We start from the raw sequence: 23,399 nt of genomic DNA on the forward strand, positions 1-23,399 counted from the left end.
TAATATCTCTTTTACAATAGTTTCTTAACATGTTAGTTTTTCACTGGCAAGTAGATTTTGCATTCTGATTCCTAAATTTTATCTGAAATAGTATAATTCTATACCACTTCCTTATCTTCCTAATCCTCCCAGATTATCACCAGAGTAATATTTACATTTTTTGTATCTGGATTATTCTGTGATGTCCCTAGATTTGTTAATTAACTAATCATAACAGTGAAATTGAAAACCGGAATGTCATTTAAACATGCAGTACTTGTAGCTTAGAAGTAGCTTAAAAGTAGCTATAGGTTTGCCCCTTGTGACACAAGAAATGGTACCAGCAAGTTTTAGGTTCTGGAGTTACTTGAGCGCTTCTGAATAGTTTTCCCTTCCTTGATAATATGGATGCGCTGGTCCTGACTATGTTGTTTTCCAGGCAAATAAATACTACTAGGTTTTCTTTCAACAGGATGCTTGGAAGTTTTTTTCCGTGCTCTGATACAGAATGTAAACTGAGATGCCTATTTATTTTTCTTTTATATATACCTGTACTTCCCCCATTTGCCATGTTTAGTTGTGATGAAGTGAAATTAGTTATCTTGGCTATAAAATGTTCTATTCTGATGGGGTAAAATAAAGTCTGCCGATCTTCAAATAAGCTTAAGCAGAAGTACAGAATCATTATTTCCAGGACTGCCTTTGGGAATAATGTAATATAAATTTTACATAACGAATACACTAAGAACTAAATCGCAGTGGCATGAATTAATACTGCTGGATGTCACCCTGATGAGCTTGCATTATTGAACAGGCTCTGGATCACAATAAACAATTGATGAAGCTGGTTGGTAGCTGCCAGACATATGAGAACTTTCAGGCATTTGTTTAAAGCATGAATTTAAAATAACTCTTTGTCTGTACAAATAATACCTAATGTGAAAACCATTGAGTTTATTTGTACCATTTGTTCATCACATCTTCATTGGTTTGTTAAAAAAAACCCACCACAGATATTACTCACATTCACCTTAATTTATCCCCTTACATTGTGCCCAAGCTGGGATAGTGCAGAACAGGCAAAGTTTGGGGCAGAATTAAAGCACTGCCTTTTTTTTTTTTTTTTTTTTTTTAATTAGATGCTTCTGGAATCCTTGGAAAAGTGATGTAAAATTAGTATAGGCTCTTAGAAATTAAAGAAATTAAATCTCAGATACATATTTGAATTATACTTTGAAAAACCCCCACAATCTTCTGATGGAATCTGTATCAGCCCCATGCCATTTGTACTGCCAGAGTCAACCTTATTTCCCACAGGAAGCAACTCATTCAGAAATGAGGGATGCTTCCATATTACTGGAGAGAACCGTAAATCCCGTGGCAGTAGATGTCCCGGGAATTTTTTGCAGTGCTGGTGAGAGCAGGGAGAGTGTAGAGTCCTTCGGCCCTGGAACCTTTGCTCCATGCCTTGTGTCACACCGCCCTCAAGGGGCGTGCTCGGCAGTATCCTGGGCGTGCTGGGACGCAAGTCCTGCCCATTAACACGCTTCAACTCAGGCTCCGAACTGTCACAGATGCTTGCTCTGGGCATTTGCCTCCATTTAAATTCTTTGTCCTTCATCTCGGAGATCCTGCATTTTAGAGAAGAATCTTGAACCTTGTAAAGAGAGGTGCTGGTGTTCTTATAATCTTATGTGTGAGCTTTATTTTCAGAGGTAATGCAGGAAATGGAAATAGATTTGTTAATGAGATGTGTCAGGAGAAATGTGCTTGTCGTATTTAATGTGCTCTAGTGTAGTTTCATACACAGCTGTCTGCAGCTAAGCTTCTGTCCACTGCAGATGGCATAAAAGTCACAGAACTGCTTGGCCAACTTCAGTAGAGGTTTTATTAAGCTGAGACCTTGTGTTACAATTTACCTATATTCTAATGCTTTCTATTGATAATTTGCCTGCTAGCATCTGCCTCAGAGTTGCATCTGCACCAAGTAAAGGACTCACTTTGTTCTGGGCTTTTGTGGTCTCCATTACTACTGCCATCATACCTGAATGTTTCAGTGCCCTGCCTTTGGGAAATTGGAGGTGAAAGCCAAATCTATCAAGTTGCTACTAGGTCTGGATTGGCATGTTCAGAGCGGTCACTGTGAGAGGCTGTGTGGAGTTTAGTTGCCACCTGGGGTTAAACCCAGTGCTCAGAGCAAAAGGTTTGGTAATATTCAATTCACCTGAGTTTTCAGAGCATCGGTCAATGTCCCTCATTCTGAATGAGAAGAAACATGCCATGGGGAGATGATCTTCTTTCTATCTTTATGCATTGAATCTAGAAGTGGAGGATGGATATGTATCCATAGAGATAGGAAAAAGTCCAATGTGTGGGCTCATTTTACCACAGAGCTGGACTCTTTTCACACCTGTAGTTGAGAAGGACATTAGTCTTCAAACAAGTAAACAGGCTACTTTGTGAAGAATTTGGTTTAAATAACCTGCCAGGTGATATGCTAGATCTGTCTGGCAAAGACTAAACTACAGTTCTTCAGGCCAGCATTCATTCCACTTTTACAGCATCATCCCTTCTTCATTCCATACTCTCCAATTTCCACAGCAAATATGGAAGTCAGCTAAGGCAACAATCTCCTTCACTAGGTCCACTGAGTAATGTTCATCTAGTGGCTTTAAGGAGGCCAAGAGCACAAGGAAAAATGCTGCTACTGCATCATTAGATCATATAATAATACCTACTCATGGCAGGTAATGTTTCAATGTTTTCAAATATTTAACACCACCAATTTTATTTCTGAGGAATACAGCAGAACAAAGGAACTCTCCATACAAACTTCCCCAGTTCCACTGTAAATTCTTAGTATCTATGCAAGATACCAATTCAGGACCAAATTCTAAGCTCAAATGCTCTCAGGAGGAGCCTATAGCATAGATGGACGACTACATATATCCCAGAACAGGATGCTGTGTGAAATATCTCTGTTTTAGTAGAGATAATGCTCTATTAAATCGAAATTTCTAATATACAGTGCTAAATCAAAAGCTCCTGTTCTACACTGATTGAACCCATTATAAGCATGCCTGTAGGATTTATATTAGCTACTATCTAGAGTACTCTGATCTGAAGAAGGGTGGGAGCAAGAGGTGAGGCTCTCGTTCCAAATCCAGTGATTTGTACTGAAGAAATCTTACTGAAAAAGCTAACCAAAAAGGAAAAACATACTGTCCTGGTTTGAAGGATGTGAGTTTTTTGGGATGCTGTGGGCAAACCAATAGGTGCTAAGATTTGAATACTGGCACCTTGTATGGCCACTGAGGACATGGATACGCCTCTGAGAACACAGGGGGTTAAAAGGAGAGAACTCCCAGGGGGAAGCTCTCTTGGTTCAGGTGAGTGAAAGAGGTCAGACCTCCCCTGCCCAGGTGCGGTCTGGGCGGGGAAGGGGAAGCCATGCGGCCGGGTGAGGTAGGCTGGATCCTTGGACAGAGAAGGGAGGTGAAAGCCCCTGCGGGATGGAAGGGTGGAGGAGTACTGAAAGACATCGGCAGCAAACCCCCCCACCCCCACCCCGAGAGAGAGCGCCTGTGCCTGTGCCTGTGCTTGTGCCACCTTGAAATTCGATATCATGTGCTGGCAGCAGAGCTGAGAAGGGAAGGCATCGAGAAGGTGCCCAAAAGGACCATCATGGGAGTTCTGGACTGGCAGAGCCCAAGATTTTTAACCCTTTTCTTGAATGATGAAAACCTTACAAATGGTGATCCTCCTGGAGCTGTATGAAAAGAGAGCTAGAGATGAAATAGGAGGAAATGGGCAAGTATGATGGAAGTTGGTGCAAGTGAAAGATGTCAGAAGAGTTGAGAAAAATCCTAGGTGGGAGGAGATGATAGAGTGGCCTTTGGCTGGACTTTTCTTGTATAGCCATGGACAGAACCATTTTTCCTGTGACATAGAGACTGCATTTAGGGGGAGGCAATGGTTTGGAGCCAAGAGAGTGCAGTGATGTGATGCAAAGGAGTGGCATGAACAGAGACGACGGGTGAGGAGGGTGGTTGGTGCCCTCAGTGAAGAAGATCTCTGTTCTTGTGACCCCTCAGCCCCAGGGAGTGAAATTTGGGGGGGACAGGTGTCCCAAAAAAGAGAGACTTTTTTTTTTTTTTTTGGAACTGGGCAAAGCATCCTTAAGAGGGGAACCCTAGAAGCAGCTCTGGTCCATGCACAGTGGTGAGAGCACTATAGGAGTGCTCTATATATATATAGGAGAGCACTATAAGGAAGATGTCACGATGGCAAATGATCTCCGGGTAGTGCCACGTGTGACAGGGAAACACGAGAGGTTTCAACTGTGTTTCCTGGGGAAACCTATGGTTTACCTGTGGTACAAGAGGGACTCCTCTCTTCTTGATGAACTGAGAATTGATTATCTGAAGGGTGGTGATGGACTGAAAGTTGGTTATCTGAAGGGGGTGGTAACTGAATTGAGAATCCAAGGTTTTGTCTTACTGTGATGTATTGGAAATTGGTGGGGGGAGGAGGACTGTTTTGGAAGGTTTTAATTCTGAGTTCTATGTGTGTTTCTTTTTACATATAGTTGTAGGTTAATAAAGTTTTTTTTCCTTTATTCCTAAGTTGGAGCCTGCTTTGCTCTATTCCTGGTCACATCTCACAGCAGACACTGGGGAAAATATATTTTCATGGGGGCACTGGCATTGCTCCAGCATCAAACCATGTCACATACCCAGAGCTCCTACCAGTTTTCCTCTGCACTCAACATGTACACCTCACTGCAAGCTACTGAAAACCATCCTTGTTTACTGTAAGCAAAGCTTTTGAGATCTGAATGCTGAGAGTTGCATTAGTGATCAATTATTTTTCAATAGGCAAGGAGGCTGCATTACAAACATGCTTTGCTGGTCCTTATGCATCATCACATATGTGATAACTGCTATGCATCACGACTCCCTAACAGACAAAATCATCCTTGCTTAAGTACTTATCTTGGCAGCTAGAGATAAAAAATACTTAAAGGCTACCATATTTTCCGTGGGCATGGCAACTAAAACAAAGAAATTAGCACATTTTTACACAGAATTACACGGGTCAAAGATGCAATGAATGGCTGTCAACCAACAAATGAAAACTCCATTATTATCTTGCAAAGGAACAAGGCGTAAAGTCAGTGATAGCAGGGCTAAAGTGAAAGTAGACAATCAAACGTGCTTATTTTACCATATTTAAATTTAATCTTGTTAATATATTGTTTTCTTACTTTGAAAGACTACATATACTAACACAATCCACACAGAGGTAAGAACTGACTGTTTTGGTTAAACTCCGGTTAATACTGCTTGGAGAAGGCCAAGTGATGCAGGTAGAAGGGGAAAGTGAGAAGAGCAGATCTAATTGAGGTTTCTTACTCATTGTTTGTAAGGATGGGTGTGGCACAACGCGAGGATTAAATGTATGCATTAGTTAGAAAAGACAGCAACTGCAGTCAAACTGCTGCTTTAATGTATTGTCTTCATTACACATTGTAGCAGAGGATGCAGAGTAAACAAAAGGACCCTTTGGCTAATGTAAAGCATGCTAACATGACCACCTTTTTAAAAGCTCCTTAAGCTAGTAATTCTTAGATATATATGAAGGTTTGTATGTTGTAGGAAGCAAATTTAAATAGTTTTCCTAGTTGATTTTTTCTCTATTTGTACTTGCTTGTTAAAAAATTATATAAATTTCTTAATATAAATTTTATATAAAACATTATATAAATATAAATTTACATTTATAAATATAATAATAAATTTATTTAACATTTTAAAATATAGATTTATAAAACATAAATTTATATAAAATATTATATAAATGTTATACAGGTTATATATAATACAACCTGTAAAGTATATGATATGAGTGTTACCTAATAGATCATATATTTCAAGTTTGAAGGATGGGGGTGTGTGAGGAAGATGTGGTTTTGTGTCAAGATAACATTTGCAGCCATTTAATTCACAGTTTAGTATCAATGACCTAATGCTGCTTCTAATTACACAGCTAGAAATGCAAACTAATTCCATAGAGTGTAGTCCAAGTAGTTTCTGATGCTGTGAAGAATTGGGTCTTTCATGCTCTGAATTTCCCCCCTTGTGTAAAAAGGGTGAAAAAGAACAAAGGGTTAAGAATGACATTTTGCCAAGGAGATTAGTGACCACCAAGACATCTTTGATATTAATATTTAAAGTGTCTCATCTGAAAATCCATTCAGAACTGTCAGTTTCTAAAGTATTCCTTCACAAAATAATGCAGTACCACATATAATAAATAGAGGTAGATGCTTTCCGTGTCTACGCAAAGGTCGTACAACAGGCAAAACCAGTGGCAAAATTGCATTTCTCACATTAAAGTAAGAGAAAAGGTCTAAAACTCCTAATATGCAATGGTTGTCACAGCTCCTTCGACTAAAAAATCCCCACTTTTATGCTGGTGGGCTTTATTTGCTCTATTTGAAAAGGAACTGTATATTGGTATTGCAAATTGCTGAGTGTGAGAACTGTTATGTGGCATTGTCTGGTAAAGCTGTACACAACATCTGTACTTTTATTGCCACTTAAATATTATAGTTATAGAGTAGGAAATTCAATAACAGGCTAAATTTGAGGCCATGTAGCTCTTTAAAAAACGCTGGCACAAGCCTCAGGCCACGGTTCTTACAGAACAGAACACTGGATGACAGGCTGGACATGAGCTGGCAATCCGTGCATGCAGCCCAGAAAGCCAGACGTGTCCTGGGCTGCAGGGAAAGGGGGGATTCTGCCCCACTCAGTGAGACCTCAGCAGCAGAGCTGCCTCCTGCTCTGGGGGCCCAGCACAGGAAGGTCGAGGAGCTGCTGGAGTGAGTCCGGAGGAGGCCAAGTTGACCTGAGGGGTGGAGCAGCTCTGCTGTGAGGAAAGGCTGAGGGAATTTTGGGGTTTGTTCAGCCAGAAGACAAGCTTCAGGGTGACCTAACTCAGGCCTTTCAGTACCTGAAGGGAACCTACAGGAAAGATGGGGCATGACTATATGGCAGAGCATGAAGTGAGAGAAGACAAGTGGGAACGGGTTCAAATTGAAAGAGAGCAGGTTTAGTTTAGCTATTAGAATATTCTTTACTGTGAGGGTGGTGAAGCCCTGTCACAGGTTGCCCAGAGAAGCTGTGGATGTCCCATCCCTCGAAGTGTTCAAGGCCCGTTTCGATGGGGTCTGGAGCAATCTGTTCCAGTGGAAGGGGTTGGAAACGGATGCTCTTCAAGGTCCTTCCATCCCATAGCACTCCCCGAGCTCCGGAGGCCGCTGTCTGCCAGGCCAGGCCGGGCCGGGTCGCTCGCCGCTGCCCGGGGGCGGCCGGCTGCCCGCAAAGCCCGGCGGGTGGGGAGCGGCGCGCGGAGCGGACGGGAGAGAGGGCGGCTGCCCGTAAAGCCCGGCTCGGCCCCGCGCGGCGCGGAGCGGGAGGCCGTCCTTAAGATGGCTGTTGTGCGCGGGACGCCGCCGCTGTAGCCCCGCGAGGAGCCGCCCGCCCGCCCCGCTCCACCGCGCCCGCCATGGAGTGCCCGCACCTCGGCTCCAGCGTCTGCATCGCGCCCGACTCGGCCAAGTTCCCGCAGGGCTCGCCCTCCTCCTGGTGCTGCAGCGGTGAGTGCGGCCTGCACTGCGCGGCCCTCCCGACCCGAGGTGGCCCGGCCGTTCCTTTGTCCTCGCTGCCCGGCGGCGGGAGGGAGCCCTGCGGGCGGGGGAGGGCTCGGGGGTGCGGGGGAGGGCGGCTGCCCCGGCCCCCACCCTCCGGGGCCGCCCCGCGAGACCCTCTGAAGGGGGCTGCGCCGTCCAGCCGCGGGGGAGCTGCGTGTCGAGGCAGGAGCGGAGGCTGCTCTCCGACCCCCGGCCCTGCCCCGGGCTGCGAGCGCAGCGCTGTCCGGCCCGGGGTGGGCAGCGGACTTTGTCCCGGCGGGGCCAACGTCCGACTCCGCGGAGCGCTGCGGGGCCGCGCTCCGCGCTCCTTTTGTCTGCCGGAGGAGCTGCGTGCTCGGTTCTGTCCCGGGACCGCGGCTGACGGGAGAGGAGCCGCTGGCAAATGCAGGGTCAGTGTATTCTTCTAATTGGTCTGAAATTACTTTCCTTTTTTTTAAATTTTTTTTTTAATTAATACACGTTTTTGGAAGGACTTTAGAGATTGTAGTTTTAATAAGACCGTTGTGTCTTAAGGCGTCGCTTGGTACCCCCCCTTCAGGCCAAGGAGCATCTCAGTGAAGGTGGTCTGTGGAGGTTTGGGAGTCACGCTCACCCGCCTGTGAGTCGGTAGAAGTGAAGTCGTCGTCTTTTTTTTAGTATTTTGCTCATTGATTTAATAATGCAAATACCCTGTCATCACTACTGTCCCTCTCATGATCTTGTTTGTTCAGGGGCATTCCCTTTAAACGTTCCGTGCGCCAGGTGTTTTAAATTGAGCTTTCTACACAGATAAGCCCCGATGTTTGTTGTCGTTGTTTGTTTGCTGTAGTTGTGTTCAGTTGTGCTCCATACGAAAGCGGACACAACTATATTGGTTTCACTTGGGAAGTAGGCCCTGCTTAGAGTACTTGTGCCTGTGGGCTCCGGGGAGAAAGAGAGAAAGCCTCCTTAGGGAAGGGCCGGATGTATTTTAAGGTGTTCCTTTTTTTTTTTAAAGGAAAGATGGTTCTCCTTTGTCTGGTAGTGTCAGTGCCTGTGGGAAGGCTGCTGCTTACTTAACTTGTTCCCTGATTGCAGTTTCCGGGAGCCAAGGTGTGGTAGTATTTCTACTTCCTTTTGCAAAACCAGTTATTTTTTCTTTTGATTTAGAGGGTGTACACTTTCCAGTGGAGTCATGTGGAGAAATTACTAGAAGGAAAGGAGAAGTACAGGAAAAATTGTTGTCCCTAATGGTTTTTACAAAAACAAACAAATATTGACAAGAAGTTTAGCTCTGTAAGTCCATCTGTTATCTTCAGAATATCAAGGGTAAGCAAAGTTGTCATCAAGAAGCCTATGGCAGTTCAGAGAACTTAGATAAAAGTACCAAAACTAAAAAGATATTCTGAGGTATTACTATAACTTCATAGCTTAAAATAATAGCCAGTTTCTGGCTACCCTCCTATGCATTTCACTTCTCAACAAAGAAGTTCAGCACTTAGAACAAATTTTTCTTTCTTGTTCAGAGGAGTTTCTTCCAAACCAGCACTTACAGGGAGAGCCAACTGCTGGGCAATCACCAGAGTTCTTTTACAGCACTGAGGCAGGAGGAAGGTATGAGGGCTTTTTGGGACCTGAATAATGATGGCGCTGTATCTAAGGGAGTTTTTTGTGTGTAATGCTTTTTAAGAAAATAAAGATAAGTCACACAGTACTCACATAGATAACTGTAGAAGTCTTAACAAGTGGCTAGAGGAAAAAGCTAGATAGATTGAATTTAAAGTCCAGTGAAAAAATAGCAGGCTCTTGTTAATTTAAAGCAAATGATACGGGGGGGGTTTTTAAAATACCTGTTGCATTTCTACTAGTATACTAAAGTTGTAGTGCCTCAGTTCTCACTTCCAGCTAGCAGTATGTGATTATTGTTACATTACCTGCTTAATAGTATGTAGAGTGCTGTCTTCTTCTTGTTTGTACTCATTTTGGTGACTTTTATTATTTTTAAAGATATGTAATACTGGTTTATGTCAAGTCACACTAGATATTATATCTTATTTGCTGGATTTGATGTAACTTTGTAATATAAAATTAAGCAACCAATGCTGCATGTAATACCTTGTCAATATCTTGTCAAAATTTCATGCATTTTCTATTATTTTTGATGCTGTTTTCTAAGACTGTGTGGTTTTAGTTCTGTTTGGTGGTGGTAGTGTCCCAGTTGTAGAAAAATATTTGGAAGGCAGTTTTCTGCAGTCTGTAATTACAGGGCATCTCTCATCAAGTGTGTTGTCTTAAACTAACTCAGAACTTGTCAGTCCTGTTCCTAATTGTTGCTAACCTTTCCAGAAAAGGATAGTGATCCAGGAAACTTTCTGGCAGACACCTGATGTGCCAGTGATAGCAAAATGTTGCAGAATAGGTTGGAGAGTGAGTTTTAGCTCAGACTCCCAGTGGCTATTTTTGTAATTATCTGTGTAGCTGCCGTGCTCAGTGATGTACACTGGTTAAAGTATCTTTTCCTTGTCTCTCCACAAAAACTCCTAATTGCAACAATAACTTCACAAGGTAATATGGAGGCACTTTTAAATATTGTAACTTGATCTTGAATATTGTGTTACTGTATAGTGGAGGAGTGTTGCATTTTGTGCTGGTATTTTGAAGCCAGTCTTACTGAAGGTAGGGAGTCGGTAAGAGGAGTGTATGTAGCCTGAGCTGCTCTCTGATGGCCTAAATAAGGCCCTTGAAAACTTCCTGCCAGAGTTGCTTTGGAGGTCTTGTGATGAAGGAAGATTCTTAAAGAAGCACTGGGAGGAAGCATTGCCAGCAAGGATGTGATCCCGATATCAACGGGTTTGCTCTCAGTTAATAAGTAATGCAGTATGTTCATTTTTAAATGTCTCTATGTCTTCTGTTATGTTCCTGTTAGGTAGTTTGGAAGTCAGAGAGTTTAAGGCCTCATAAGGTGGTGTGCTTTCCCCTGGGTATTTAATCCAGTTGGGCCTGCTGTGTACAGTAAGCCGTGCAAAAGAGTGCAGAATGTTTTGAGGTTTTTTTGGTTTTTTGTTTTGTTTTGTTTTTGTGGATTTTTGTTTTTTGGGGTTTTTTGCAGATCTATAGGCAGGTTGTTCTTGTTGTAATTGGGTATTTAGGAGATATATATGCAAAGTATAAATGGTGTAGAAACTGAAAATGGCTTTTAATCAGTGCTGTGATGTGAAATTATGTGGGCAGATATCTGCTAATTCCAATTGGAGTGCAGTCTTTCCATGCACTTTAATTTCTGAAACTTGTGCTGAAGTTGGAAGCAGAGTCGCTGGAGGCACTGGTGGAACTGTGTCACAGACTGAAGCTGTTGCATTTGTATGATGTGCCACACCTTCAGCACTTTTGTGCAAATCATGTAATTATGAAAAGTACTCTGGAACAGCTCAGATGTGGTATTTCTCAACAGCTTTTCATAGACTCATCAAACCACAGGGAGCCCTGCCCCACCTAAGTAAGATTGCAATCTTCTAAGCACACCTGTGGAAGTCTGGAGTGGTTTTTCAACTATTTTCTGTGTGGTTGAGGATTCATTAATTGTTCTCACTGGGCTCATTGGTTGTTCAGTGTAGAATCTGAAGTTCTATCTTTAGAAGAACTGTGGACTGATAGGATTGCATCTGCTGATTTTGTGATTTTTGGGGTTTTTTTAAAGGGCAATTGCACTGGTGAAGGATGCCTTTGGTTTCAGATCGCTATCAGCTGAATACTTTTTCTCCCTCTTAAAGAACATAATTTTGTTAAGTATTGAAGAGCAGTTCTGGCTGTAGACTAGTGTTTCCTGTAAAAGCTGAATATATGTGCCTGGCATCAGTTTTTTGCATTCTGATTTCTGTTGCATAACAGTTGAAATTGCACCAATGGTCAGAAGCATATATTGTGGGATTTGGAAATGACACTGGGAATATGAAAGTCAGGAGAGCCAGCACTAGCGAGCTTTTTGATGCCTCCTGAACAGTGATTATGCTGAGTTAATGACTTTCTTTGTGTGTGTTTTAAGTTACTAAAATATTTGGTGAATTCAGTTTGTTCAGGATAACACCAGATATCCGGAGTGCTAATTTTGATTTGAGATCAAATGTTTTGGGCTGACTAGGGCTTTCAAGAATATGACTGCACTAGATCAGGCTGCTTTTGATGGGCTTTTTTGCTTGCTGCTTCCCTGCCCACCCCCCATCAGATTAGGTTTTTCTCAGTTTAGTCTCAATGTTCTGCTTTCACTGGGGTAGGTAATGCCATTCTGCCACACTGGGATTTCTGGCTTTGGACCCTTGCAGTCAGTGCCAAAACAAATACAGTATAAAAGAAGAGGTACAGACTTTACCCTCTTGGCTTTTCTTTTCATCCCAACTGCTTCTTAGCATTGCTTCTCCATTTCCATAAGTATTTCTGTCTCTGTCTGCTTTTCCAGTTTTATTACTAGAGGTCCTGATTTCTTCTGTCTTTTCATTATTACTGTAATGTAGGAGGAGGGAAAACTTGCTGAAACTGGGGAGGGGTGGGTAGGACCTTATTCCTAAGAAAACTTCAGTTCTCTGTGTGTAAACTCAGGGTGAGATCATGGACAGTGTTTGGACCTAATGGTCTGTATTGTATGTGTGAGGATTATTTGTCACCCTATAGCTGGAAAGTTAATTCGGCCTGGAAATTGCCAGATTTATTCTGAAATTTAAATGACAAAGTAAACAGATTTTCAAAATTACCTCTTTTTATTTAGTAACTTTAATTTCAAAGTTAGGTACTATTTCACCTTTTCATTTCTCTGGGTTGCTGCTATGCAGGAATGCTTGTTAGTAACTCTATAGGTTGTAATATCTCCTTAGATTCATTCCCTGGCTGTTGTTTTAAGTTAGCTTGTTAGATTTATGTTATTTCAGACTCAGTCTTGTTTTTCTTAAATTTTTTTTTTTGGTTTTTTGGGGTTTTTTCCTGTTTGAATTGGTTACTGATGTGTGAACTGACCATGGGGTCAGCAGCTACCCTGGCCTATGAGGTAGAGCACACTGCTTTGGAACAAGTTCTGTTAGAAGATACACATTTATTGAGATAGGATAAAAGTCTCAATTTTGGTCTCATAAGTTAGATGGAAATTTTTTTTAATTGCAAAAAAGAAGTGAGTCTCTCAGATGCTTAGTATCTTTTACAAGTCAGTAAATTTAAATTGGTGGTAATTAATATTTTCTAGATTTTCTTTTGAAAATTTTGTTTGTACTCTACACAACAATCATAATCTATCACAAAATTTGAACATTACATTGTGGAAGAGGTGCTTCAGAGGAAAGAAGTAGACATTTAATACGTTGCCTTTGAGAAACAGATCTAATGTTCATGATGATTTTGAAGATCAACTTTGAAGGGCAAATTTTACTAGTGACTGTTGTAAGTATCCAGTGCTTTGAAATGACTCTTCAAAGTGTAGCAGGTAAGGAGACAGGATCATCTGACACTGTGGAAGCAGGACCAGACACTCATGTGTGCATGGCAAACTTTTGATTTACCTCAGATTAGGGTAAATCTCATTACAGCTGGTTTCAATGTAAACAGGATGATTTTCACCTGCCCTTCCCAAGCTCTGCAGGGTATGCAGGTGTTAAACAGTATCTCAGTGCATTATGCTTTGTTTGTCTCCTCGTGTCACGGGGCTGAGGCTGGCACACTGACTTGCTAAGTTTGGGGTTTTTTGTCACGTGTGTCTGAGGTTGACAGAGTGAAAGTTCCAGACCCAGTGTTTGGAATGAAATTAAGCTTTGAGCCATTTCTTATTCGATCGGTAGCACTCACTTCATTTAATACCCCATTCATGCTTTGCTTTCTGTTTTAACTAACATTCCTTACCTAGGTAAAAAGTGATTAAAAGCCATTAATTAAAATATTCCATGAAGGTTAGAAAGTACAATTTAAGAAAAAAATTGGATCTGTAAGCTAGTCAAGGCTGTTCTGATTTATACTTCAGTATTGTTTGAGGAAACAGATTTTATTGTAGAGTGAATTTGAATTGCTTTATGGTGCCCTTGGTATGGCAGTAGTGCAAGATTTTGTCCTTAAAAATTATTTTCCTCAATTATAAGAGGATGTGTTAAATGGTACTTGGCAGTGTACGCATCTCACTTAGAAGTCTTATCTAGTATGTCAGAGCAATCCGCTGGGTTACCCCCTTTGGAATATCTTGCATAATTTTGGATCTTGTAAAGGTAGTTTGACATTTCTGTGGCAGATTTAATTACCCAGATGAACCTAATCCCAATACCCCCAGGCAGCCTGGCAGAAAAAGGTGGTGGTTCTGGAAGTTGGCCTGTCCCCGTAGTGCAAGCAGCTTTTTGCCTGTGAAGGTGATACCCTCAGGTTTGGGATGGGGGTTGAAGGTCCTTAGCAATATCAAACGGGGAAATACTGAGTTTTCAAGGTAATTCATAGGTGGGAATATGAGCATCTGCTTATCTGTGTCAAAATAGGTGTATTTTCTGTGAGAAACAAAGCTCAGTCCTTAAAATCTTTATAAGATTAATAAGGGATAAAAGGGATAGTACCCAGTGCTGGGGTGTGTGACGAACTGCTAGAAGCATACCGTTAACTATAACAACTCTTCCTATATACTTTCTAATTCCATTGGTCAAATGCAAATTAATGAATATTATATATATTCAAACATTCCTTTGAGTTCACATGTTCCAAGAATTCTTTATCGTAGTTTGACCCTTGACCTCATCTTCTTAGAGTATGTGCCACAATGCAGATGGGATTTTGAGAGTCTTGTATTTCTTCATGAGGCCCCCTGTCTGTGGTTTGACAGCTATTGTTAGCCGAAGGGTCTGTCGTATATTCTTCCTTGTGCTTTGGGTGTTATTTGTCTGGTTTTTTTCCAATATTATCATATAGATGTTATAGCTATTTTTACAAGTACTTTCAATCAACATTAGCTATTTCACTGTTGTCAGTCAGCTACAAAAATAAAGGCATTAGTTATTATTTCACAATTACAATTACTTCTGCAAAAGTTAGTTATAATACACAGTACATAGCCTCTATTATAATATTTCGCAAAAGTCTAAACTATAATGTATATGTTTATTATGCTAAGATATACAATTTACACAGAGATTAGGGTATTAACCATAAAAGGCTGACAAATTATACTATATCAAAAGAGATTACAAACTGTACTATATTAAAATAATTTACAAAAGCTAATAATAGTGAAAGACAATAACTACATAGGTATTTATAACATTTTCTCACAATACCCTTAACCTTTTTAGTCTTTTGGAGGTTTCATTCATCCTTCAGTTCATGTTTTGATTTGGTAATGTTTTCATCCGCCATGCATTTATTTCTCTCTCTCTCTCTCTCTCTTTTTTTTTTTTTTTTGTCACAGGGGTGGTTTAATATGTCTTCTTTTGCTGGTATTGGGGAAGTAGGCATGTAATAGTGGCAACTACAAACAAACAGATTATTACTAGATTATATAAAGAAATCAAAAAGACTTTTTTCCCCTGTTTTCCCTCCTGTTTCCAGTTTGCATATTTTGACCTGCTATTAATTGCTGACTTATTCAAAATGACATTACACTGTTGGCTTTGCTGGGTTTTTTTTGGCTGCTGTCTGAAAATGAGCATTTACGTGTCTTGCTCTAATGTAAGGATTTACTAATTTTTTTGGGTTTTTTGTGGATTCTGCTGCTACACTGATGAACGATATCTGGTTTTCTGTGAAGGCTAAAAGCATTCAATTTTAAAATATCTGTATTTAAATTTGTATGCTAATTAATTATTAAAGTAGCCAAACAACTAAAAAATGTTTTGGAGTGTTGAGGAGAAATAGAGGCAGTAATTAAAAAAAAAATAGCTTTTGGCTATGCCTTTTCATTAACATCAGACTACCTCTATTGTTTTCTTTCTGTCAGTCTGTCTTTCCATACTTTTCACTATGCTTCCAGGTAGGATGTGATTTTTGTGGTATATGCAGGAAGACCAACTGCTGACATGTCTGCGTTGTCCTGGCCACGTAGAAAGATGAAATTCTCAGAAAGAAATGGCGGTGGTGTAGCCTGGGAGCCGAATGTCTGTCTGTGACCGGCAGCGCTGATCTGTCTCTCCACCCTTGCCCAGAGCAGCGGCGCAGCGACTCAGGGTGTCTCTAGCGCTGCTGGGAGTGACCTGACTTTGGTTTGGCGCCTCCTCGCCCCCAGTTCAGCCACATCCTGGGGACCTATATACGCTGCTTAGAAGTAGTTTTCCTGACCTCAGCGTCTGCTTTTCTATCACTGCACTGAGAATACAAGCAAACTAAAACGCCTGCATTTTTGTAACATCCCCGTTTCTCAGTGTGGAATTCTGATTGCATAATCTGAATGCCGAGCTGAAGCCAGTGTGTTTGAGTGTGGGGAAGGGAATTTCAGGCCGATGAAGCTGATCACTTTGTTCTGACATTCTTCAGCGTTAGGAATGTGTTGGGCGCTTCAGTGACCTACCTATTCTGTGAAAAGTTGTGCACCTACCCCTGCTTTGTATTCTCATGCAGGTGTTGTTTAGTATATCTAAATTATGTATGGTTTTCCACTGTAAATGGGAATGGTTCACTGTAACCATGTGAAATTTCTTCTATGAGACTGAGTAATGCTTTTACTTAGCACAAGGAGGAGGAAACTACCTGTATGCATGGGCACAAATAGTTCACAAACTATCACTAAATGACTTGTCTTCTTACTAGAAACCTGATCTTTTGGATTTTGGCTGAAAGATAAAGGCAGGGAAGTAACTTGGGTTTTTTCCCATAGCTGCAAGTGAGGGTTGTTTGTTTCTTTCTTTCAATGTTCTTTGGAGTATTATTTACATTCTCTTATATTTGAATGTGATTTGAGTCAGGCTAGGACTTGATGCTGTTGAGACTTTTCTTCATTGTGAAAGAAGGTTTTAACATTTTTATATGTTTAGTAATGCTTACTAGGAGACTTGCTTCCTTATGAATTCTCTTGCTTTGATATAAATGTAATTGAAATTTCCTTAATATTTTCTCAACTTTTAGTTTACATAAGTGTGTATTAGTTCATTTTAAAACAAAGCGTTTTAAATAGTATCATTGAAAATCTTTTCCCCTTCTGTCTGGTTTCGTTTTGGCAAGAATGCTGTTTTTCTAAAATATGCAGTAAAGATGTCTTACAAATGAAAGTTATGCAACATATCATTAAATAGAATTTTTTTTTTTTGTAACAGTTAAGAGTTTAGAGCAAATTTAGTGCACATATGAACTTCTTTTAATAGGGCAGAGGGAAGGAGTGAAAGAAAAACTTTTTGAAATTGTTTGGAAACAAATGGGAGTATTCTTTAAAACCTGGAGAATAAAACCAGCTGGCTTCTAAGTGTAGAACGTGTCACTAGTTTTCAAAGCCTGTAATGTTCCTTTTTCCTTCATTCTTTGTTTAGAATGGGGCGTTTGTCTGCTCAGGGGTTTAAAAAATACTCTTGGAACATTTCCTTCCTTTTTCAGTCACCTGACTTTCATTGCAGTTATTCACCTGGAATTTACTGGCCTTCTTAAATATGGAGAAGATGCTTTTCCCAAATGCATATACACTTAAAACATTGCCCACCCAAAGAGAAAAAAAAAAACCCACAGTCAACAACCATGCACATTTAACTCTGTATTTAACTTGAGGAACTTATTCCTAGATTATAAGATATCATTAGTATTCTTACTGCATTTCTGGGTTTGTTAAGGCCTTTTCAGTACTTTTGAGTCCTCCTGAATGTAAACATACATTAAGGTCAGATGATAATAAGAAGGCTTGTGTGTACACTTGAAGGAACTGCCTTTTTAAATACACAAATGATTGTCAGAAGCTGGGAACCTGATCAGTTGTATTGGTGTATCTGTACTTAGTAGTAAGGAACTTACATTGCCTGTTAGGCATTTTTACATGCTGCAGATAAAAATGCTAATGTACCTTGGAGGATACCTGTATTCTTTAAGGCTTCTTTGTTTCTAGCAATAAGGTGTTTTTTTCAATGCCAGAGTGTCTGATTCTGGACATACCCACATACCCTGCAGTCTTGACTGATGTTCTGTGATGCGGAAGACTTGTAATTTTTGCCTTGAGATGCTGTTTATAGTATATGTTGGTTTATAAGTGAGTTTGTGGGCCAGGAGGAAAGAGTGCACATGGCTCTCGAATGTTGTGATTTGGTCCATTCATCTTGCTGGAAAATCCTTGGTTCCAGTCTCAGTTTTAACAACTGAGTGTTTTGTGTGGTGGATTTTGAATGTAGAGTGCATAGATATTCCTTGCTGTGGAGCCTGCAGCCTGGGTGGAAGCTGTAAATGCTAGGCTGGGCCAAAGTTTCATTCAGTCTCTTGCTTTGTCTCACTGTTCCCCAAATGTACTTACTCATGGAAGGAATTGGCAGTCCTACTTCAGCATTTAGAAATTGTCTGTAAAGAAGGTCTTTCAAGGGTAGGAGGTACGTGCATCAAACTTGTGATGTTCACATCTTGAGTGAAAGGGCATTTTGTGGAGAAAACTCCTCTGCTGATTTATTCAGTCTTTGAAGAAACTCATGCCTGCATCCAGATGGAGTTCCAGAGCTCTGAATTCCAGCAGTGGGCAAAACCTTTTTGCAGCTCCAGCATGTAAACCTAGAGGAGGGACCACATCCAATGTGTTTGTCTCCTTGATGTTTCTCATAAGTTAATAACTTGAGTGATTCCCTACTTAGAACACCAGCTTTTGTGAATGACTCTCAAACACCTGTTGCCTGTTGTATATTGCATATGGGAAGTTCTGTGTGTTCAATTCAATTCTGTGTGTTTTGGCAAATCACCTTACAAATTTTGTGCAGAGTGATGGCTTTTGGGATATCTTCCCCTTGTCTGCAGTTAAAATGATTTAAAGGACTAAGGTGTATAGGCTAGTAGGCTCAGTTCTGATCTATGCTGGAAAAATTATTTTGGTAAATCATTCAATCCCTTGTTCTCATCTGTAAAATGGAAATGGGTTTTCTGAAAAATGCTTTGAATCCTTTGACTGAAAATCTTTGCATTTGAAATGCTGTTACTAAAGGGGGTTTCGTAATTTTGGTTAAATACTCTTACAGAATTTTTTGTCACCTGGATTTTTGCTTGCAAATTTCTCCCACCTTTACTTCCAGATTCTTGGAAAAGGTAGCTTTCAGTCTGATTCCCTAGGCCTAATGTGTCACAGCAGAAGGTTCATGTTTTACAAGGAAGAGGTTTCTCATTTTGGTGTGTGGATTGTTGCTGCTTTTTTCTTCGTATGTTGCTAGTGGAGACTTCCCAGCTCTTTTGCCGCAATTGCCAGGTTCTTTAAGGAACAAAATGGGAGTCCCATTACTAAGTCATAATTAAACAGGACACAGATATTTTTAAGGCAAAATTAAGGTAAAGGTGTGGGAAAGAAAAAGTAATCCATTTCTTGTAACAGTATTATTGTGGGGTTTTTGGATAGGCACATGTATGTCACATAATACAGCATGCTGTACTTATGTAGCATAGTTGTATGTTTGTCACCAAGTGCTTGTGTTTGTGGGATTATTTCCTCAGCACAGTGTCAGTGTACCACTGATACCACAAGTCTGTACTCTTCCTTCTTCTTGAGTGGAGCCACAGTGGGGGTTTTTTATTCAGTTTAGCTTGTTTTGATGTAGCTGACCCATTGTCTGAACATAAAGTGAACTAACCAGAGGTCAGTTAGTCTGGAGATGTTTGTGTGCAGGTCACTGTGTTATTGAGGTCTATAACTGAGCCAGTAACATGGGAGTGCTGCTACAGCTCTTTTTGGGAGCTGAGCCCAGGCTGGTAAAGGCTGGGGAGACTATTGGAAATTGTTTAGTGACCCTAATCTTGTTTCAACTCAATGTACTTTTAACCGAAGAACTAAAGTATTTTTCTTAATATGCTGATATTTGGTGACCTTTTCTTTAGTGTAACAATGAAGGGCTATTTTAAACCATGGCTCTAAGCAAAGTTCTGTAGCAGCTCTGGCCCGGAGTCACTCCTGCTGTGTTGATCGCATGGCTGTGCTGCTGCCAGATCTCTGGCGGACACTGCATCTTGCAGGTTTCTGAACTTGGCTGCTTTACAAAAACTCCTTCCTGTGTGTCTCTTCCTTTTCCTGCTGCTTTTCTCTGTTACCAGTTTTACAGCTATGCAGTGTGCTGTTTAAACAAACCCATTCATTCCACAGGTCTGTTGTATACCTTTACATAGCTTTAACTTTCCTTCAGTGACAGTCTGCATCTTTGCTGTGTAAGAAATGCAGCGTTTGCCAGGAGCAGTCATGCTTCACACGAGTGCACTTGGAGTCAGTTTTCAACAAGGAAAAAAAGTCAAGCACAAAAAGTACATATTTGCATGATCATGGGGGTAGGATGGGGTGGGGACCCTGTGGTGAGAGAACACCAAATTGATTAGCCGTATCTTGCTCATTCTGTTTGGCGTAACTTTGTAAACCTTATCCGGGTGATTTGTAAAAAGTGGAAGCTGTGTGGATGCCTCTGAGTGTTCTCAAAGTTATGTATGAGTCTCTACTCTCCTGGGGATGGATTGATAATTCCTCTTCATTTAGTGAGGGCTTTGCAGACTGTGTAACACGTCAGTATTCAGGTTTTTCTTAGAGAAATCATTTGGTAAAAGAGTTCTTCCCATTACATGATAAAAAAATTGTGTTTCTAAGTTTCTGAATTAAGATGATTTTGATGTAAGGTGGCAAATGGCCTCAGAATAGATTGTGGCATTGCAGCTTTGCTTTCCTTTTTCTTTTGACACATTAGTGTCGTCTTTGCCTGACCACTTTAATCTATTCTAAAAATACAGCAAATTGAGGCAGTTGGTAGCTGTTTCAGTAGCCAAACCTTTGTCCAAGCTGAGAAAGCAGCCGATGTTCCTTGGTCTGTATACCACTAAATAAGACAGATAATTTTTTTAATGGGGTTACAGTGTGTGAACATAACTTTAATCCAAAGTAAGGGATGCTAATGTAATGCTCCCCTCTCTTTATTAAGTAGTGCTTAAAGCAAAACAAACCAAACCTCCAAATCCGAATTGGAAAACTGATTATGGAGCAAATATTTTGGCACCTATACAAATGAAAATCATTCCTCATGATTTAGTGTGTGTGACCTGAAAGTCCAGAATACCCAAATCTGTTTAAGGGGTCAACTTCCAGGGCTGTGTAATGTTCTTCGAACTGAAAACGGATTTGCTATGGATCATTCTCTCTCACTTCTGGCCTACTTTGAAGGTTACTTTACTCCTTTCAGATGGGGTGCTGACATGAATAATGTGCAGTGTCTTTATACATGAAGCCCAACTGTCTACCTCTAGTTTAAATTGTAAGTAGTTGTAGGACAGTGACTAAGTAGTAGTCACTGTAGGACAGTAACTGTGATTTTGCTGTGCATTCCATGGTGCCTGTCTTGATAGAGTCTTAAGTAATGCCTGAAACTTCCGGTCTAATTTAATTTATAAAGTAGCAAGATGATAAGGATGCTTCAGGATCTGAAGGAATGCCTGGAGAGCCAGGCTTTAATGCAGTTATCTGCTGAGCCAGCCTCAGAGAAATACAGAATGCAATCTCCAGCAATGTCTTTAAAAAATCAGTTGTGTAATTCTCTGAGAACAGAGCAATTGGAGGTCACAGATTTAACACTGGATTCTGTGTTTAATCTTAGTGGGAGTCACTTCCATGTGGTGTGAGTTCATTGTGGGTGGAGATGTTTGTGCACAAGATAAACTACACATTTCTGAAGTGATGCAATTGGTGCAAAGTTCTTCCTAAAAGTTAAAGTAAACATATGAGCCATCTTTTCCCATTCCCTGATAGGAAAGATGGAAAATTTTAGTGTATGCGATTTTTTTTTTTTTTTTTTTTTGGTATTGTGCAGAGGTTGGACTTGTTTGCTGGCTTTGTGCAGAGCACTCAAACCTGCAGAATGAGCACTCCTTCAGTATAATTTAACACTTGACAAACAAGCAGTACAGGTATTTAAAGTACCTGAATGTGAAATTGTAATTGTCTGGTAGGGGTGGAAATCTGTAGTAATAGTTTCCATCATAATGCTTTGACCTACTGGTTGAGAACCAGTTCCATGTGTAGATGATAACATAGTGAAAACAAACATGTTATTTCACAGTGGTAAATTTCTGCTAGGATTTTAATCCTAGGAAGACCTTTTTATGTTCCTGTCATGGAAAGTGTAGTGCTTTCTTCACACAGCACTTAAACACAGATTAGGTGCATGAATGGTTTTGGCTTCTTTTTCTTTCCTTCTGGTTAATATTTTACATTGCCGTTTGTAAATTCAAGCAAATAAGAGTGTGTCAGGGTAGACCGGTGGTTTCTTTAGCCCATTTTTAATTGATAATAGCTGTTTTTAAGATCTTCCCTTTCTCTTCTGTTTGCCAGTGTTAAATTTTGGTTGGGTTTCTTGGTAATGTTTTGGTCAAATTTGACAAGCTTCTTCCACGTTCGTGAGTTGAAATGTAACCTGAAACATCTCTGCCTGGCTGCCCTCTATTTATTGCAAGATGACCATTACAGCTGTGGGAATAAGCAGCTTTAGAAATAGAAAAATTGGGCATTGCAGAACCAATGCCAGATAACTGAGACCTGTGAGAAAATCTGTTTCTCCAGTAAAGTAGCTGAAGGAAGCAGTTCTGCAGTCTTGACTGAAGAGTTTGAAGAAGTTACTTCATAAAATATTTCTGGAGAATGTGCCTTTTTTCCCCCCACATAACACGGTAACATTCCCATTTTAAACGTGCCTTGGTTTTTTAGCTTTTGAATTGAAATACAGCAGCTATTTGTAATAATAAATTCAAATGCAGAAAAAAAAAAGTTTAAAAAGGAATAGGAATGTACTCTTTTTTCCCCCACCCAATTTAAATCAAAAAGGTAAAAACTGCTATGGAAAAATGTATTACCTCTTCTAAATAGCTAAGTTTGTCAGTTCTCTGTTGAATCAAAATTGACCCCTTCCTTTTTAATGAACATTTAATTTGATAAAGAAACTACTTTTCTTAGCTTGGTTTTCTCTGATAGTCTTGGATCTTAACAGTTTACTATGTACCATGGTTCATAGCTTGGTGAACTGTATTTTGAATTTTGCTACAAGTCCTGAATTAGCCTGCTCAGATGATCCTACCCTGGAGCAGCTTCTATGCTGCTTCAGTTCTTGTTTTAAGGTGTGACTCCAGAAGGGGAGGGCTGTTCTCAAGCTTTCCCACAATAAATAACAATACAAGTAATTTACACATACAACCAGGGTCAGTCCTCTTCTCTTTGTCTTTCTACCCCCTGGCCTCACAGACCCTCGAGTTCCCAATGCCTTTTCTTTCTTCTGTGACTCTCTTCACTGGCAGTTCCGAGCAGCAGAAATTTATGGTATGCAAAATGTATGGGTCTGGTATCATACCCTTTTGTATTTTGGGGATAATTAAAGTTGTATTTTGTTTTCTGCCCTTGTAGCAGTGCACTTAGCATTTTATTTTAATTTTCTCATCATATTAGTTGCGTATTTGGAAGTGTAATGTTTCTTTAAATTCTGTAGTAATAGATAGTTGTTAAGAATTATATTTCATTCAAATCGAAGTATTGTATTTTGTAGCATCCCGCTTTCAGTGACCTGCTGGGTTGGAATTAGAGTTGGAATATCCCATTTCTATGGCCCTACCTTGGGATGTTGTTTCATCT

General features: G+C 40.4%; 1 protein-coding gene across 2 annotated transcripts in view; it reads left to right on the plus strand.

The window, feature by feature from the left end:
- The first annotated feature begins 7,405 nt into the window (after positions 1 to 7,405).
- USP3 (ubiquitin specific peptidase 3) overlaps positions 7,406 to 23,399 on the plus strand; it is a 43,260-nt gene continuing 27,266 nt past the window's right edge. The window contains exon 1 of one of the 2 annotated variants that reach the window (XM_030228670.2): positions 7,406 to 7,642. In XM_030228670.2, the coding sequence (XP_030084530.2) occupies positions 7,552 to 7,642 (91 nt within the window). In that variant the 5' untranslated portion in view covers positions 7,406 to 7,551. Of the gene's footprint in view, positions 7,643 to 7,948; positions 8,086 to 23,399 lie in introns of those variants that run through there. The other variant, XM_050978497.1, reaches the window with a different exon arrangement.

This window comes from Serinus canaria, chromosome 10 (assembly GCF_022539315.1).
Source record: "Serinus canaria isolate serCan28SL12 chromosome 10, serCan2020, whole genome shotgun sequence".
Lineage (NCBI taxonomy): Eukaryota > Metazoa > Chordata > Aves > Passeriformes > Fringillidae > Serinus > Serinus canaria.